The sequence below is a fragment of the Mustela nivalis genome, assembly GCF_964662115.1.
Source record: "Mustela nivalis genome assembly, chromosome: 18".
Classification (NCBI taxonomy): Eukaryota; Metazoa; Chordata; class Mammalia; order Carnivora; family Mustelidae; genus Mustela; species Mustela nivalis.
Genome location: NC_139037.1, coordinates 54,698,694 through 54,716,643, shown reverse-complemented (window position 1 = coordinate 54,716,643; position 17,950 = coordinate 54,698,694). Strand labels below are relative to the sequence as shown.

General features: G+C 57.0%; 1 protein-coding gene across 7 annotated transcripts; it reads left to right on the top strand.

Annotated features, from left to right (window-relative positions):
• The first annotated feature begins 663 nt into the window (after positions 1-663).
• On the top strand, positions 664-16,601 carry MED25 (mediator complex subunit 25). 7 transcript variants are annotated; one of them, XM_082710256.1, is made up of 18 exons: positions 664-867; positions 963-1,008; positions 1,247-1,371; positions 7,589-7,687; positions 8,055-8,175; positions 8,418-8,580; positions 8,705-8,835; positions 9,108-9,195; positions 9,288-9,481; positions 9,913-10,041; positions 10,424-10,509; positions 10,589-10,646; positions 10,768-10,875; positions 10,987-11,175; positions 11,529-11,600; positions 11,735-11,953; positions 12,261-12,441; positions 12,922-13,053. In XM_082710256.1, the coding sequence occupies exons 1-18, from the start codon at positions 734-736 to the stop codon at positions 13,017-13,019; spliced, it is 2,241 nt and encodes a 746-aa protein (XP_082566382.1). In that variant the 5' UTR covers positions 664-733; the 3' UTR covers positions 13,020-13,053. The 7 variants fall into 7 exon arrangements, with proteins under 7 accessions (XP_082566382.1, XP_082566383.1, XP_082566381.1 ...); XM_082710253.1 differs by lacking the exon at positions 12,922-13,053 and adding an exon at positions 14,789-16,601 and having other exon boundaries at positions 673-867; XM_082710255.1 differs by lacking the exon at positions 9,288-9,481 and having other exon boundaries at positions 668-867; positions 12,922-16,601.
• Positions 16,602-17,950: the final 1,349 nt, after the last annotated feature.

Here is a 17,950-nt window from a genome sequence, read left to right as displayed (position 1 = left end):
TGTACAGTGTGTTTCTTTATTCCTTCGGCTATTTTTAAGATTTCATTTGTTGCATTTACATTTTTAATCCACCTGGAATGTATTTATGTTCTAGGCCAGTTTCTGGCCGCTCTCCCAGAAAACAACAATCAGGTGTTGCCTAGCAACCGCCACTTGGGTTGGAATTAGGCTTCTTTGAGGGGGAAAAACAGCTGCACACTCCGCCCCCCGTGGAAAGCAACCTCGAGCGTTGCCTAGTAACCCTTTTCAGAGGACGTGATTGGACCCTTCACACGACCCTCCCCCTCCAATCTCCCTGCGCCAGAAAAAATTTAACTAGAAACCTAATCTTTCCGATAGAAAACTAGGGCAGCGTGTGCGTTGCATAGCAACCAGGTCCCCTGACCCTCCCACTGAGACCTGAGTCGGAACTGGCGCCTCGCTCAAAGATGGCGGCTGACTGCTCCTCTCTCAATATATGTCACTCCACATCCTGACAATGATTCAGTCTTCCCCGTAAGGCCCCCGAAGGTGTTCGCTGTGCTCTTAATCTTGCACGCGGTGCGTATCAACGAGGATGGACACAGAACCAGCGCGCCCTGAGTGCCCCGCACAAACATGGCCGCAGGCGCGTCGAGCGGAGGCACAAAGACATCCGGTGCCGCTGCACGCGCAGCGCAGGCGCACTTCCGCCCATCCCGCAGCGGCGGCGGCGGCGGCGGCGGCGGCAGCGGTGGCGGCTGCGGCTAGGGGCATGGTCCCCGGGTCGGAGGGCCCGGCCCGCGCCGGGGGCCTCGTGGCTGACGTGGTGTTTGTGATTGAGGGCACGGCCAACCTGGGGCCTTACTTTGAAGGGCTGCGCAAGCACTACCTGCTTCCGGCCATCGAGTGAGTCCCGTTTCCGCGACTTCCAGTCAGGCCCTCCGACTTTAGTTTCCACGGTTTCTTACCTGACCCCGACCTTTTGCCTCCGACCCTCACAGGTATTTTAATGGTGGTCCTCCTGCCGAGACGGACTTCGGGGGAGACGTGAGTCTTGGGACTCCTGGGTCTGAGGGAGGAGGGAGCTGGGGACGGGACTCCCCGGTCTGAGGGAGGAGGGAGCCGGGACCGTACTCCTGGGTCCGAGGGAGGAGAGAGGAGGGAGCCGGGGATCTGACTCCTGGGTTTGAGGGAGGAGGGAGCTGGGGGTGGACTTCTGGGTCTGAGGGGGGAGGGAAGTGGACTGGGGTCCCGGGTGAAAAGTTCCTCTGTCCTCTCCTCCCAGTATGGGGGAACCCAGTACAGCCTCGTGGTGTTCAACACGGTGGACTGCGCTCCCGAGTCCTACGTACAGTGTCATGCTCCCACCAGCAGCGCCTATGAGTTTGTCACCTGGCTCGATGGCATTAAGTGAGCTTTTTTTTTGTGCTTGCGGTGGGTTGGGGGACCCTGCGAGGGATCATGAGTGGATGGTGCCTTGGTTTGAGCTTCAGGAACCGTCCCTCACACTGGGTGGCTGAAAGGGCTGAGAGGGATTGTTTTTGTCCATAAGTCGCTTCCGCGGTGGGTTCTGCGTGCTCAGCGGTTTTGCCATCCTGTGTAGAAGTAGAAAAATCTTCCCAGTTTGGGAGGCCTGTTGAGCTCCAGCGCCCATCTGGTACTGTGGGGTCCTCCACGTTCTGCGTTCTGCGTGATTCTCCACATTCTTTGGGTGTTTCTCATCTGTACTCCAGTCTTCCTTTTTCAGCTGGGCCCTTTGAAGCCTGAGTGCGAGGCGGGGTGGGCCTAGGCTAGGACAGATCCTTCTGTGCTTGGGATGGGACGTGGAATGTTCCCTTTGCCGGCCCAGAGGGTGCAGACAGCCTGCGGTCAGATCACAGCTAAACGGGTCAGATCACAGCTAAACCACGACAAAACTCCCGGACTCAGAGGAGTCCCTATTCTGTCTGCTAATGTAGTTTACCTCCTATCCCTTTGGGGTGGGGGGTGTTATAGTACATACTTATTTGTTGTATTATTTATTCTCAATTGTTTAATAGATTGTCCTAAAACTTAGTGGGTCCAGACCGTAAATGTTAATTATTCTGTGCCAGCTCTGTAAGTAAGGAATTCAGGACTGGCTCAGCAGATAGTTCTGGCTCAGGGTCCCCTGAGGTGGCTGTCATACAGGGGCCTGGCCCATCTGTTGTCAAGGTGGCTCTCTCTGTGGCTACGGAGTGACCTCCTAGCGTGGCAGCAGGCTTTCCCTCAGCAGCACAACAGAAGGAGCAAAGAGGAGGCTATGCAGGTTTTTATGATCAAGTTTTGGAAGTCACACAGCATTACCTCTGCCGCATTCTGTTGGGTATGGAAGTCAGTCCTGTTCAGTGCGGGGAGTGTGCGCGGAGATGAATGCCAAGGGTGTAAATACCACGAGGTGGGGGTCACTGGGGGGCACTGGCTACCAGGACTTCATAGGCATTCTTTGGGAATTAAATGAGTTGGTGACCCCTTCAGACAGCACCTGGGATGTATTAAGTGCTGTGTTCGTGTTCGCTGTTGGTTCACATCTCGGTTTCTTGGTCGGTGAGTGGATGATGGCAGTCCGGATCTCTGTGGTCTTAGAGGATCAGAGGAGCTCATCTTCCTGCAGTGCCTTCATCCTGCCGGGCTCTGTGTCTGGTCTGTGGTTTGAGTTCACTGAACGGTGCCGGTTCGTGGCTGCTGTTCTCTTCCTACATTTGTTCAGCACGTGCTTGCTGAGTGCCTGCTTGGTTCCAGACTGCATGTGCTGGACTGGGGGCTGCCTGTTTCCTGGGAAGTTGATACCCAAGTTTGACCCCGCATGGTCACTGGAGCTTGTAATCGGGACAGAGTTGGCATTTCCTGATCTCAGGACTATTGACACTTCAGGCTAAGTGATTCACTGTTGCAGAGGCTGTCCTGCACACTCCCAGGAGTTCAGTATTCTCCCTTGCCTCTAGCTACCAGGTGCCAGGAGCCACCTCCCAAGTTGTGACACACAAAAATGTCACCAGACATGTCAGATGTCCTTTGAGTGGCGAGTTGAGGGGACAACCCACCCCAGCTGAGAAGTACTGAGATAGATTGTTGTGAGACTTGGATAATGGTAATTGGGGGGCTCTTTGAGGCCCAAGTTCAAGTGTGATGACCCTTAGGTGCCTAGCTCCGAGCACAGGGTCTGGCCTGATTTCTTCCTGGTGACCCTCGAAGCTGCAAGACCCAGCTCCGGTGTCCCTTCCTGTATGCTGGCAGGCACCCAGTCGCTCCCTCCTCTGCGCCTGCCACTCCTGGCTGTTTCCCTGTCACACTGCCCTGCCCATGACTCTGAAGCGTGAACGTCTAGGTCCCTGGTGTCCCTTCTGCTTTTTTGTTGCCAGCTGGGGCCTGGCACCCAAAAGGCCTCAGGAGATCTTGACAGTAAATAAATGAGTGAAAGCCATGGAGAAGGTAATCACCAAGAAACCAAACATTCTGGTGGTGTTGACTTGTCAGGACACGCAGTTAAACCTCCTTATTTACAGCTTTCCGGGGCGCCTGGCCGGCTCGGAAGAACATGCTAGCCTTGATCTCCGGGTTGAGTTTGAGCCCCGTGATGGGCGTAGAGAGGACTTAAATAAGTAAATAAAAACTTTAAAAACATCTTAAAAATATTTAAGTAAATAAGTCTTTCCAAAGCGTGTGGAAGAGAAGAGGGGAATGCTTTCTGAGCACATGTGGCACGTATCCATGCCTCCTCCTTAATCAACTTACAATCAGCTTTATCCAAATGAAGGAGCTCTGTAGGCTGTGTGCTCACCTCGGAATCCTCCCAGTCAGCTGATAACGTTGGCAGTGCTCATTGTTTCAGCAAGTCCTGTGTAACCATCTAAATTCACTTTCTGTGACTTCACCGGCTGGTCTGGCACAGAGATCACAAAGAAAGACTGTGGGCTTTGATCACACTCGGAGAAGAAATCTTATCTTCCCCCAAACGTCCGTAACTTAAGGAACAAAGCATGCAGTGTGATTTGTGAAACGTCCTTGCTTTGGGAAGGTTTATTTCTGCTGTTCCATTTCCTTTCTTTCAAGAGGGGCAGGGTTGGTTGTTTTTTGTTTGTTTTTTTGTTTTATCTCCTCCCCTATAGCAAATGACCCAGAATCAGAAAGAATAGGATAGAAGGAAAAGGAGCCCTGAGTGTTTTCTCCCTAGCACTGTGACCCTGTGTTCGTTCATTCATTCGTTCCTTCAACAGGTGAACAGGTGTTTGTGGAGCAAACTGTCCTGGGCGCTGATGTCTTGGGGATATAAGGCAGGCCAGGTCCTGGCCCTCTTGGAGCTGGTGGTGTTCGCAGCAGTGTGACTGGCCAGGCGGGTCAAGCCTGGTGGCTGTTCAGTCACTCATTTTGACCAGTACCTTAGGGGGGCCTCCAAAGGCTCATTACCCGTGAGGGTGGGCAGTGGAGACTGGGGTGTGGGGGATGGGATTGGCAAGAGGTGTGGGAAGCAGTAAGAGGCCGAGCCCACCCTTGGCACCAGGCACTGCCGTCTTACTTCGCGTGTGCACCGGTGAGGGCTTCGTTTGGAATTAAGGCTTATCGTAAACTTGATGGTATTCAAAACGTATTTTGGAATGGACCGGGTTTTATTTCCGCTCCCCATTTTTCCAGCCTTTCTCGTTTCTCGGACAAAAGATGCTTTCCATAGCTCTCTGAGTGGGTAACAGGCAGCCTAGCTCTGGAAGAGAAAAGCAAGTTCCAGGATCTCAAAGTGATTGGTTGATCACACGTTCCCTCATAAGTTGCTTTTTTTAAATTGCATAACAGAGCTGATTATTTTGAAGTGAGCAGTTCCATGGCATTTAGTGTGTGTACACTGGGCAGTCACATGGCCCCAAAACATTTTCACGCCCCTAAAGGGAGATCTGTACACGTGAAGCAGCTGCTCTGTATCTGTGTGTGTTTGTGTGCGGCGCCCCCCCCCCCCCCCCCCCCCCCACTCAGCCTTCTGGCCAGGCCCAGCCAGGACACTTTTGGCTCCAAAAGCCTCGTGAAGATAGAAGTTTGATTTATTCGGGAGCAGGAAGCTGTGGCAGGGCGGGTACGGGGTTCATTCCGTCACTGGGGGCTGCCTCCCAACACTGGCCTTCCGTGCGGAACAATCTCAGTGGTAGGGAAGAGCAGGGCTGGGAGCAGGGGTGGAGGTAAGGAGCAGCAGTGGGGCCTGCGTGCCCGGAGAGGGAGAACGAAGGCTTCGGGGTCGCAGGGCCTAGAGTGAGAAGGGGGCAGAAGCCTTGAGCTGGTAAGAATTGGCGTGAGAACTTGGGAAGGGAGCAGAGGGTCAAGCTGCTGTGGCTCGTGCATCCAGGAGGCCCCGTGTGTCCTCGAGCACCTTGCACACAAGCTGGAGACGCCTCGGACTGACCACTTAGTCCCCTTCACTGCAGGCTTCCCTGGCTCCGGGCATCAGGTGCGCTGTGGAGGGAAGCCTGACAGTCTCGGCCTCCAGTGACATGGGATATGATTGAGGGTGGCCCCTAAAACCAGGTGGTCGCTGAGGCAGGCTTCCCGGAGAAGGGGATGCTGGGCTGGGGAAGTCATAGGATAGATAAGCAGGGATTTTCCTCCTGGGCCAGAAGAGGGGTGTGTGTGGTCACAGCAAACAGCACAGGCAGAAGACTGATTATGTGGCAGAGTGCGGAGACCAGGGAAATGGGAGGCATTCTGGACGGCTTGTACCAGAGGAGGATGGAACAGGAAGGTGGGCAGAGCCCCTGTGCGTGGAGGACCCCAGATGCCCAGCTGAGAGCTTGGCTTTATTCTGATGTTAACGGACATGGTTGGGTTGGCAGCTCTTTGTTAGGTACATACGGTGTACGTACGTAGGTAAATTCCATACAGCGCACGGGGCTCGAACTCTGACGCAGAGATCAAGAGCTGTGTGCTCTATCGACTGAGCCAGCCCCACCCTCTCCTTTAGCCTTTTTTTTTTTTTTAAGATTTATTTATTTATGGGGCACCTGGGTGGCTCAGTGGGTTAAGGCCTCTGCCTTCGGCTCAGGTCATGATCCCAGGGTCCTAGGATCGAGCCCCGCATTGGGCTCTCTGCTCGGCGGGGAACCTGCTTCCTCCTCTCTCTGCCTGCCTCTGCCTGCTTGTGATTTCTGTCTGTCAAACAAATAAATAAAATCTAAAAAAAAAAATTTATTTATTTGACAGAGATCACAAGTAGGCAGAGAGGCAGGCGGGGGTGGGCGGGGGGGTGGGGGGAGGTGGGGCTCGATTCCAGGACCCTGAGACCATGACCTGAGCCGAAGGCAGAGGCTTTAACCTGTCATCTGAGCCCCCCAGGTGCCCCTATTCACCATCTTTCCTCCTGCTCTGCTCTGCTAGCTTGCAGTCACTGCACACATGCACCTGTGGCGAGAGTTGGCCTCACAGCCCTGTGACGGGAAGAATCCCGGTGGCAGCAGCTGCACCACTCAGAGGCTGTCCCCCTGCCATGTTCCACATGGGCTGGGCTGGTCACTGGTGACACTGTAGGATTGTCCTGGGGATGCCAAAATGAAGTAGTAAGAACTGATCGGCTTAGGGTCACCTGGGGGGTCTCAGTTAAGCGTCTGACTTGGGCTCAGGTCATGACCCCAGGGTCCCAGATCGAGCATGGCTTACCTTGGGCTCCACGCTCAGTGGGGAACCTGCTTCTCCCTCTCCCTCTGCCCTTCCCCCTGCTCGTGTGCAGGGGGAAGGGCAGAGGGTACACTCACTCTCTCAAGGAGCACTCACTTTCTCAAATAGGTAAATAAAATCTTAAGTTAAAAAAGAAAAAAAAACTGGTTGGCTTAGGACCACAGAAAGGTAGTGACTCACAGTTTAGGATCCAGGAGCCCAGGATCAGGGTGTGGGCAGGGCTATGCTCCCTCTGGAGCCCGTAGGGGAAGATCTTTCTCTTGCAGCTTCTGGTGTCCCCACACAATCTTTGGCTGGTGGTAGTGTCACTCTGATCTCTATATGGCTTTCTCCCTCTTTCTCTACATTTTCTTCCTTCTGAGCATGTCTGCTTCTGTATCCACGTTTTCCTGTTTTGACCCTAAGGACATGGGCCACCCTGTGACCTCAGTGTAGTGTCCTTACCTCTGTAAATACCTGTTTCCAAGTAAGGTCACATTCTGGGATTATTCGGGGGTTAGAACCTTCAATATCTCGTGGGGAGGGGGACACAATTCAACCCTTGACACTGGGAGGACAGAGGAGGCCCCCATATTGGCCTGGGAGGGTGGGCTAAGGCCAGAGCTGGCTTTAAAGGTGGAACACACAGCCCCGAGGGGAGGTGCATGGGACGAATTCATAGGCCAGGTGTCCTGGGCCTTCGCCTGTCCATGCTCTGGTAGGACCCACCCCCCCGCCCACCCCTGCCGGAGGGACTCCGTCAGAGGAGATGACAAACAGCCCTTGTCCACATTTGGTAGGCCTGGCTGGGGACGGAGCAGGAAACTCCTCGGTGACCCCATGCCCAGGTGCAAGGTGCAGGGTGGGGAGGAGGGTGATGTGAACTCAGGCTCTTTAGGTGTGGCGGAGTGGGGGGCTGGGAGGTTGCAGCCCTGGGTGCCACAGGGGACCCCAGGGCTGACAGCCTCACCCCTTGTAGGTTCATGGGCGGGGGCGGCGAGAGCTGCAGCCTCATTGCAGAAGGCCTCAGCACGGCCCTGCAGCTCTTCGATGACTTCAAGAAGATGCGGGAGCAGATGTGAGTTTTCCCGGCCTGTGGGGGGCCCCCAGTGCCTCTTCCCATCTGGCTTTGTCTGCTGCGGGACTCCACCCACTGCCTCCTGCCCTGGAAAGCACTCCCGGCGGGAGCCAGACCGTGTCCCCTGGCCAGTGCCTGGTCTTGGTGTCCTCACTGGGAAGAGGAACCTGCTCTGGGTCTGCCTCCTGTTTTCCTTACCTGCTGGGCAACCCAGAGGGAGTCAGGAATGTCTTTGGGCCTCAATGTTCTCTTCTGTGAAGTGGGGCCATTCCTCCTGAGTGGAGTACTTGCCCTCAGCTGGGGCTGGTTTGTCCCTTTCCGGGGCCTCTGTTGTTACCTGCTCCAAGTCTTTTCTTCTCCCTGGCAGCGGCCAGACACATCGAGTCTGCCTCCTTATCTGCAACTCGCCCCCATACCTGCTCCCAGCCGTCGAGAGCACCACGTACTCTGGGTACACGACGGAGAGTCTCGTGCAGAAGATAGGGGAGGTGAGGACTCTGGAGTCTGAGGGAGGAGCTCCGGGAGGAGGGGCCTGGGGTCTGCGGAGCTGCGAGCCCCTCTGCTACTCCTTTGGAAGATCTATAACCCAGAGGCCCGTGGGGCAGCTAATACAGGCCCAGGGTCCCTTGGCTCAGAGCCTGATGGGAATTTTGCTTCAGAGCCCAGCAGGTGTGGTAGCCTGGGGGTCTCCTGACAGCCCTGCCCTGACTGTGCCTCTTTCCTCCTGCAGCAAGGGATCCACTTCTCCATAGTGTCTCCCCGGAAGCTGCCTGCCCTGAGGCTGCTATTCGAGAAGGCAGCTCCCCCCGCCTTGCTGGAGCCGCTGCAGCCACCAACAGATGTGAGCCAGGACCCCCGGCACATGGTGCTGGTGCGGGGGCTCGTGCTGCCGGGTGAGGCCCGAGTGCCAGCAGGGGAGCGACTGGGGGTGCCCCCCCCCAGCTCCCTCTGACTTAGATTTCTCTCCCCTCTCTAATCCCTCCACATGGGACTCGGTCGTCCATCCTTTGCTCTCAGTTGGGGGTGGTTCGGCCCCAGGCCCCCTCCAGACAAAGCAGCCTGTCCCCCTGCCTCCAGCTGCACCCTCGGGCACCTCGCTCTCAGCAGCCCCTCAGCAGTCTCTTCCCCCTGTCCCCCAGCAGTATCAGGTATGGACGTGGCCAGGGAGGGGACGTGCTCCTGGGGCCTTGTGGGAGAGACCTAGCTGGATGTTGGGGTTTATGGTGTAATGGGGAGTCTCCACTGGGACCCCAGGGTGGGTGGGACTCTTAGGGTCAGGGAATCACATCCCTCTGCAGGGATGGGAGTCACCCTGCGTGATGTGATGGCCAGGATAGCTATCCCTTGGATGGGTGCAGTGGTGTGGCCCCATGGGACACTCAGACTGGAGTGCGTGGTCCTCATCACCTTCCACCCCCAGGTCCCTGGGAACCTGAGTGCGGCTCAGGTGGCGGCCCAGAATGCAGTGGAAGCTGCCAAGAACCAGAAGGCAGGGCTGGGCCCACGCTGTGAGTCCCGAGGGGGGGACATGGGGTGGGCTTGGATCAGCCCCGCCTCTCTGCACATCTGTCCCCACCTTTTCTCTTGGTCTCTTCTGCAGTCTCACCCATTAACCCTCTCCAGCAAGCTGCTCCAGGAGTGGGTCCCCCCTTCAGCCAGGCCCCGGCCCCACCTCTGCCTCCGGGGCCCCCTGGCGCCCCCAAGCCACCCCCTGCTTCCCAGCCCAGCCTGGTCTCCACTGTGGCTCCTGGCCCAGGCCTGGCCCCCCCTGCACAACCTGGGGCACCGTCCATGGTAGGCACTTGCACACCTGCCCTGCTGCCTTACTCCCCCCAGCTGTTTACAGAGACAAGGCCAAGCAGTTTGCCTTCCTGAGGAGGGTGTGAGGGTACATGGGTCTCATCCTGGGTCCTCGGGGCTTCTGGGGGCTTGTGCCACAGACAACTGAGGCAGGAAGGTCTGGGGACCGAATGATGGGGCTTTGGCTCCCAGTGGGTAAGGACTGTTCAGAGGACCCCAGGAGATTCTGGGAGTTGGAGCGTCACGGGTCCTTAGAGTCCTCAGATCTTCCAGAGTCAGAGCATTTGTGGTCCCAGGCACCGTCGGGTGGTGTCGAGAAGGAGCCTGAGTTCCAGTCTTCCTGCTGGTCTGTCTATCTCTTGGGTTGCCCCTCCCAGGAGACGGTCTGACCCAGCTCCACTGCCCTCCTTGCTCCCCTCCGGCAGGCGGGCTCAGTGGCCCCTGGTGGGGTAAGTGGCCCTTCCCCGGCCCAGCTTGGGGCCCCGGCCCTTGGGGGGCAGCAGTCGGTCTCCAACAAACTCCTGGCCTGGAGCGGGGTCCTCGAGTGGCAGGAGGTAAGTAGCTCGAAGAGTTGCGGGGACCTCACGGCCTGTTTGGATGCGGGGCTGGGCTGGGTCCCTGTGGGACTGTGGCACTTGGGGTCCTGAGGAGAGTCTCAAGGAAGCCTTGAATTCAGGATGAAGGAGGTAGTAAGGATTGTGTTGTAGGTTCAGAACCTAAAAGTCTCAGATTCGGGGCGTGATGGGCTTGAGGGGATCAGGGCAGGGAGGGGACAAAGGTTGCAGGACCGCTGGTCTGGAGGAGGGGCCCAGGGCTCGTGGGACTTGAGCTGGGGCAGGTCCTGAGCTCCGGGGCCCCCAGGGTAGGACAGGAGAGGTTGAGGGGCCCAGGCTTTGGGGCCCTTCTCGCCGTGACATGTGCTGCTTTTCCACTCAGAAGCCCAAACCTGCCTCCGTGGACGCCAACACCAAACTGACCCGGTCACTGCCCTGCCAGGTCTACGTGAATCACGGCGAGAACTTGTAGGTGACGGACGGTAGGGCCGGGGCTGTGTGGGGCCAGGCTTACAGCCTGCTGACGCCTCTCCCCCCTCACCTCCAGGAAGACGGAGCAGTGGCCCCAGAAGCTGATCATGCAGCTTATCCCGCAGCAGTTGCTGGTGAGTGGCCTCCGGTCAGCTGGTCGCGTTCTCTTCCCTCGTCCCCTCCCTGCCCCGCACCTGCCTCCATCCCTGCTCCTCCCTTCCCCACGCCACACGCCGGCCCCTGTGTCTCCTGCAGACCACCCTGGGCCCTTTGTTCCGGAACTCGAGGATGGTGCAGTTCCACTTCACCAACAAGGACCTGGAGTCCCTGAAAGGCCTCTACCGCATCATGGGCAATGGCTTTGTGAGTCCGGCACAGGGCGGGCTTGGGCACCTGTGGAGCTTCTAGAACCAGCAGGGCTGGGGTGCCTCTCCCCTTCCTCCTGAGGGGTGACTGGGGCTCGTCCTCCGCCAGGCCGGCTGCGTGCACTTCCCCCACACGGCCCCCTGCGAGGTGCGCGTGCTCATGCTGCTCTACTCGTCCAAGAAGAAGATCTTCATGGGCCTCATCCCCTACGACCAGAGCGGCTTCGTCAATGGCATCCGGCAGGTCATCACCAACCACAAGCAAGTCCAGCAGCAGAAGCTGGAGCAGCAGCGCGGGGTGAGTGACCAGGGCCCTCTCCCCCTGGGACCCGCCCCTGCCCCCACCCCCTGGGCCCCTGAGCCCCAGTGTCCCTCCTGGGCTGAGACGTGGCCACCTGGGTTCAGTTCCTTCCCCACATGTTCTCTCGATCTTTGTATGCCTTTCATTGTCTGCAGCGAATCTCTGAGGCCCAGCCCTGCTTCTTGGGGGCTTGGGAGAGTTAGGTGTACCTCCCAGACCACCCACTCCCAAAGAACATCGTTAGCTCCCGACGGGTTCCCTTTCAGGGTTCAGAAGGCTCCCCCTGCCCAAACAGGGCCCCCACTCCCAACGCCACCCCCAGTCACTGACCTGCTCCCTGTCCCACACAGATGGGGGCACAGCAGGCACCCCCTGGGCTGGGCCCCATTCTGGAGGACCAAGCGAGACCCTCACAGAATCTGGTGAGGAGAGGGCCGGTGGGGTCAGGGCCAGGGCGGGGGAGACCCCCAAGGAACACTGTCATTTTGACCTGACCTTGGAGGCGAAGAAGTCTGGGGAATCTGCCTTGTCCCTTACCCCCAACTCTCCCCACCAGCTCCAGCTCCGCCCACCACAACCCCAGCCTCAGGGCACTGTGGGAGCCTCCGCAGCCTCAGGACAGCCCCAGCCCCAAGGTGCTGCCCAGGCCCCCCCAGGCGCCCCCCAAGGCCCTCCTGGAGCAACCCCCGGCCCTCCCCCTCCTGGACCCATCCTCCGGCCTCAGAACCCTGGGGCCAACCCCCAACTGCGGAGTCTCCTCCTCAACCCACCTCCGGTGAGACTTGGGGGTGGGGGGCAGATGGGAGTCATGGGGCTGCGCCCTGGGCCCTGATGGTTTTGGTCCTTTTGTTTGGGAAGAAGGAGGTTGGCTTTGATCAGAGGGTGTGAATAGAGCCCTGCCAAGGGGTCCAGGCAGTCTGGCTCTTCTGTTTGTCTGACATGGGCTTCTGCTAAGATTCCTTTGAAGAAAGACCCCCTCCCCCCCTCCCATAGCCACTGGGAGAGATGTTCTCTGAGTAGCTTCTGTGCAAGAGGTTGCTCCATGGGGTGGGGACTCTGAGCCACTTTCTTTGTTCTCGCAGCCCCAGACTGGGGTGCCTGCACCCCAAGCGTCCCTCCACCACCTCCAGCCACCAGGGGCTCCTGCACTGTTGCCCCCACCACACCAGGGTCTGGGGCAACCCCAGCTGGGGCCCCCCCTCCTGCACCCACCGCCTGCCCAGTCCTGGCCCACACAGCTTCCCCCGAGAGCTCCACTGCCAGGTAAGGAGGTCCCCGGGGAGGGCAGGGGTCTGGACCGACTGTCCCAGCAGACCCTGGGCTAGAGCCTCAAGACCAAGGGCTCCTGGGAACTGAAGGCTGGGATTCAAGAATGGTAGCTGGTTCCCCCCACCCCAGGGTTCTTGGGAGGCTCTGAGGGCTCCTGGAAAATACAGCCCAGGGGGTCAAGACCTAGTGGGACAAGATCTTTTTGTGATTTCTTTCCTGTGTGTCCCGGGGTTGATGGGAAACATAGTCTTAGGGTCAGAGAAGTAATTTGGGGGATGGGCTCTTAAAGGCTCATGGGAATCAGCGCATTTGTGACCAGACGGGGCCAGAAGGTCCCTCTGATGGGTCTCCCTGGGGCTTCCTAGGAAAGGTATTACCTTGGGTTCCCAGAGGAAGAGGGAGGAAGCAGGTCCAGGGCCCTCTAGGGCCCCAGGGACTACTGGGAGATGCAGTCCCTTCCCCACTGCCCCCCAGGTCAGATGCTGCTGAGCGGGGGTCCCCGGGGCCCGGTTCCCCAGCCGGGCCTGCAGCCCAGCGTCATGGAGGACGACATCCTCATGGATCTCATCTGAACCCCCGACACCCAATAAAGTTCCTTTTAACACACGCCCCGGCTCCCGTCACTGACGTCCCCCAGGACTGGGCAGGAGGAGACCTGGGGGAGACCTCTCTGTCCTTGTTCTTGCTTCAGCAGATGTCCCTGAGGCTCTGGACTGGTGACGCCTGGGCCCCCGCAGTGAGTCAGGCAGTCTGGTGCAGCCCGGCTTTGGGCCGGGGTGGGCGGGACGTAGAGGCAGGCAGGCAGAGCTCACAGGGCTGTGCGCCCTCGAGGAGATAGGGCAGGTGCCCAGAAGAGGCCTCTGAGCCAGCTGGGCTCAGTAGTCCGGGAGGAGATGCGGGAGTTGACGAGGCCGAGAAGGAAGGCAGGTGGTGATCTAGGTGCGGGCACAGCAGAAGCAAATGTGTGAGGGCAGGAGAAGGCTTGGGGTGTTCAGAGGTGCAAGCCCAGCAGGAGGAAGGAGGGACCCGGAGAGGCGGGCAGGTGCCATGTTGGGAGGAGGCTCGGGTTCCAAACTGAGTGGCTCAGGGTTTGTCCTGAGGACGCAAGAGAGCCAGGGGAGGCCACGCGCAGGGCGCTGGTCTAGGCTAGCTGGCTGGCGGGGCCTCTGGACTGTCGAGTGCAGTGGGACAAGACAAGGGGGGAGGCCAGGGTGGTGGCCTGGGGAGGGGAGAGGCTGGTGGAACAGCTGGACCAAGTCAGGGGGCAAGAGGGGCGAGTCTGGGGACTCGGCATGCCATGCAGAGGAATTGGGGGTGAAGAGGTGGGGTCAGGGTCGGGTCTTGGCCTGGGTGCTGGTAGATGGTGGAGCTTCCTGCATAAGGGGCCCGGAGGAGGGAGCGGCAGTGAGTGCACACGGTCCGGGGAGTGTCCCAAGTGACAGAGGATGTGTTGGGAGTTCAGAAGTGTTGTTAGGAGATGGGGTATGTTTGATTGTTGGAGTCACGGGAGTGGACAAGATCACACGTGATGAGAGACTGGCCCCGGGTGCCAGAGATGGACCTTCCTGGGCTTCGGGTGTGGTGGACAGTGGGGCAGTCCCTGAGACAGAAAACATGGTAGGGGTTAGGTTTGGGACGTGGCAAGGCAAGAATGTCCTCAGGGACATCCGGGTTGGGGGCAGCTGGCTACGGGCAGGATGTGGAGTGCAGGGACGGTCCCACCCGGGGGCAGGGAGTTCACTGTTGTCAGACTCTAGACTAGCTTCGCTTGGCACGTGGTCCAAGCATGGACCACCAGCATCCGCACTGTTTGGGATGCCAGCTAACATCCGATTCCCGAGACCCATTTCAGGAGAGAGGTTGCAATCTGGTGGCCTTTGGGCCACTCTGCAGATGATGTTTTGTTTGGCCTTCCCTGTGTTAGCATACGTAGCATTTTTTCCTAACGAGTTAGTTGTAAAAATCAGGATACTTTACACACACACACACACACTCTCTCTCTCTCTCTCTCTCTCTCCCTTTCTGTCTCTCGCACACACACACATACACACTCACTCCTCATACACACATGCACACACACCCAATCTGCAGCCTTCGCTTCTCTTGACAAGTCAGAAGTTCTGGCACCTCTGGGCCCACCCTTCTGCCTAGCAACACTGGGCTGGAGCTGCCCCTTACAATGGGGCGTGTGCTCTCCAGTTTCGCCGCAGTCCCCATCACTCCCGTTTGGCTCCCCCACCGGGAGGCAGAGGGTCATTGCCTTTGGGCTTGCACTGTGGTTGTTCTTGGTAGCATCCAGAGGCAAGTGAAATCTTTCTTGTACCCATGTCTCTATCAAAAGTGGCAAAACGAAAGAGAGACCGAGAGGGCCACGTGTTTCGAGAAAAATGGGAGCGAGCGTATTTCTTTGTGGAAGTGAAGAGCATGCCTATGTGTTTAATATGCAAAAAAATCGTATCTGTGTTGAAAGAGTACAACCTGAGACGGCATTACGAATCAAAGCACAGTAAGAGCTTCGACCAGTACACAGAACAGATGCGAGACGCAATCCTCAGTGAGCTGAAAAAGGGCCTCAAGGGTCAGTAGGGTTTGCTCCGGGAAGGACGCAGGTCTGAGAGGCAGTGTGGCTGCAGAGCGCAGTTTGAGTCTCGAGCACAGCACAGCCCGAGCACGAAAGCCTTGCAGCGATGGCGGGTTTTTAAAGGAGCGGGACGGCGGCTCCTGGACGGACGTGCCCGCCCGTTGACACTGTCCCTTCGGCCTGACGGGCATTTGCACTGCGCCGTGAGTCGAAGATGAAACCAGAAGATTTACAAGTCCAGTCGCTTGAAAGAGTCGACTCTGTCGTGGCCTTCTCTGTCGTTGCTCATGAACTCTGACCACCCGGTTAGCTTTATTTATTTGTGGTATGAAGAATTTGGATGCGACCGAAGAAGTCTGTGACACGGTGCCCAGGCAGGCCCAACACTGGGAGATGGGCTATTTTGGGTGTGTATTGACAGAAATACTCACACAGACTGACGAGAACTCCTAAGCACAGTCGCAGGCCGTTGTAGCTAACGATCTGCATCACAGGGGACCTTGTCAGGACACCTCCATCCCAGGAGGCAGCGCTCGGCGAGGACGCAAGTCAGCTCGTTGCCTCAATCACCAGGAATTGAATTGTGTTCAGAAGGAACACAGAACACATTGCGGACGTCCTCAGCATGCTCCTGTGCTTCAACCATGGGCAGGTGGACGGTGACCTTGACCCAATGTATTTGACAGCTTTGTGACTTGGTCGTCATGTGATGGTGTGGAAGGGATCTGCACTGTTGAAATCTGTCGACTTGATTCATCTGCAATGAGACAGAAGCCACACCTGGTTCCCCTGAGAAGGTCGGTCAAAGACTTTTGGTCGAGGCTACAACCCCCCACCCCCACCTTCTGAACACTAGTTCTCTGCAAAGACGTTCACAAACAGCTACTTGAATGTATGACCATGTTTGCCAGGTCCTGGCAAAAACAGGGAAGCCACTGGCAAGGAACAGTTCCTTCGCTGCAGTTGGTTTTCAGAAACAAAACATGAGGCCTGGACCATATTCACCCAGCTGGTGGGCTTGAGACCAAATTCCCCCAAAGGCTCTCCACGTCCAGACTTCATGAAAATGAACTAGCACTGTCCAGTTTGCCTCTGTCGGTTATTGTCGATCGTGTGAATGCAGACCACAGGCAGCACCCACTGAACTACAGGGCGCAAGGGGGCGGGGTCCCAACCAGGAGGTCACGCCCCTACCCCGGCCTCCTACAGTGGTCTTGATTCACGGGCTTTGGAGGTGCCCGCGCTTGTAAACCGCTGTTTTCCGTTACAGAATTGATTCAAAGTACATAACCGTTCCCAGTTAAGGATTCAGGGTTGAATTCTAAACTGCTCATCCCAACATGACAACCAAGGCCTGACACTGACCTCTTGGTGTAGAAAGGGGTAAGGTCTGGCTTCAAAATCAAAGGGGCAAAAGAATTATGAAAGAGAAAATTTTAATAATTAAATATTTCTATTTTTCAATTTGTATTTTTTCAATTTTGAATTTGAAATATAAACTCCAGTATCATCCATGTTTGTATTCTGTTCCATGCATTCACCATCGTGCAGTAAAAATACAATTTGATGATAATTCTGGCCGTCGACTTTTCTGCTGCCTGGCTAGTTCACTCATTTATGTGGCCTGCCTGGCTCCTGTCGGCATTTGAGTTTAGCGTCCCTGCCGTGGCACTGCTGCACAGAATCTGGGGGCGGGAAGGAGGCTGGGAATCGCCATTTTAACGAGCCCCCCGGGTGGCCCTCGTGTAGGCGAAAGATGGAGCAGGAGATGCTGGAGGTGGTCCCAGGGCAAGTGGGTGGCGTTTCCCAGGCAGTGGTGGAGCAGGAGTTTTTGAAAACTCAGCTTCAGAGACCAGGCAGGTGATGGAAATGCGTGAAGCAGACGGGTGTAAGACAGTAGGGAGTGATGGGGACTGTGGCGAACTTGCAGAGTGCTCCCCCTACCTAGTGGCATTCACATTGCAACTACAACAAACACTGTGAGGACCAAACAAAATCCCCTTGTGCCTCTGACAAGGCCATTGGGCCGCCATTTTGCGACCTCTGGAAGAAGAAGATACGGGGACAAGGACAGCCGTGAGATAGATCCACAAATCCGGGCCGGGCAGGGAGCCAGAAGGTAGGCAGACCAGGCAAGTGTGTTCTGGAAGCTGAGCATTTCTGAGGAGAGAGCGATCAGCAAACCTGCTGTAAGGAAAAGCCAAGGGGCGAGCAGCCTGCGTGGTTTCCACCTGTAGGAATAGCTCTGCGGGGGTGAGGAGGGGAGAGACACAGGTTTGAGTCCAGGAAAAACTGATTAAAAAGAAATGTTTCCAGTTGCTGGTTTGTCCATCTGTGGCCAGTGAGGCTCTCTGGACCTCAGCACCTGGGTAGATGAACCAAAGGGACCAGCCTCAGGGACCTTCAGGTCCCCTTCAGGGACTGCCCTGAACCGGGTGCATGTTCATAAGGCGAGGCAGAAGAAAGCACGGGGTTCCTAGAATGCCTAGAGAGGGAAGAAATGTCCAGGCACCTAGAACTCAGCTGCACATTTCCCAGTCCTGCTGGGTAGAGGTGGTTGGCTATGTGCTTAATGTGCCTCTTAGAACCAGCCAACACCAGGAGCACATCTGGGAAAGGTTTTCTTGGAATGCAAGGTACTACTATTAAAGCCACTTGAATGGTGGAAGAAATAGTGAAAAACTTAGAACAGCAGGGGTTAAACTCCAGCTGCTGCGCCGATTAGCTCTAGCTTTGGGCTGGTGTCTCTGCCTCCCTGAGCCTCAGTTTCCCCCAATGTCAAGTGGTAGCTTTCCCCCAAAGGGCTGAGCACATGGCAGGCCCAGCACAGGCCTCTGCACAGGAGAGCTGCTCTTAGCCCCTGCTGTCCTCATGGGCCAGACGTACTCCTAGAAGCCACGAGTAGTGAGTAAACCTGTTCCT

Excerpts from the sequence above, each read along its gene's own strand:
- MED25 (XM_082710253.1), top strand. The coding sequence starts at position 734 with ATGGTCCCCGGGTCGGAGGGCCCGGCCCGCGCCGGGGGCCTCGTGGCT. Across the intron at positions 1,372-7,588 it reads ACCTGGCTCGATGGCATTAA|GTTCATGGGCGGGGGCGGCG; the intron begins GTGAGCTTTTTT and ends CACCCCTTGTAG. Across the intron at positions 8,176-8,417 it reads TCGTGCAGAAGATAGGGGAG|CAAGGGATCCACTTCTCCAT; the intron begins GTGAGGACTCTG and ends TTCCTCCTGCAG.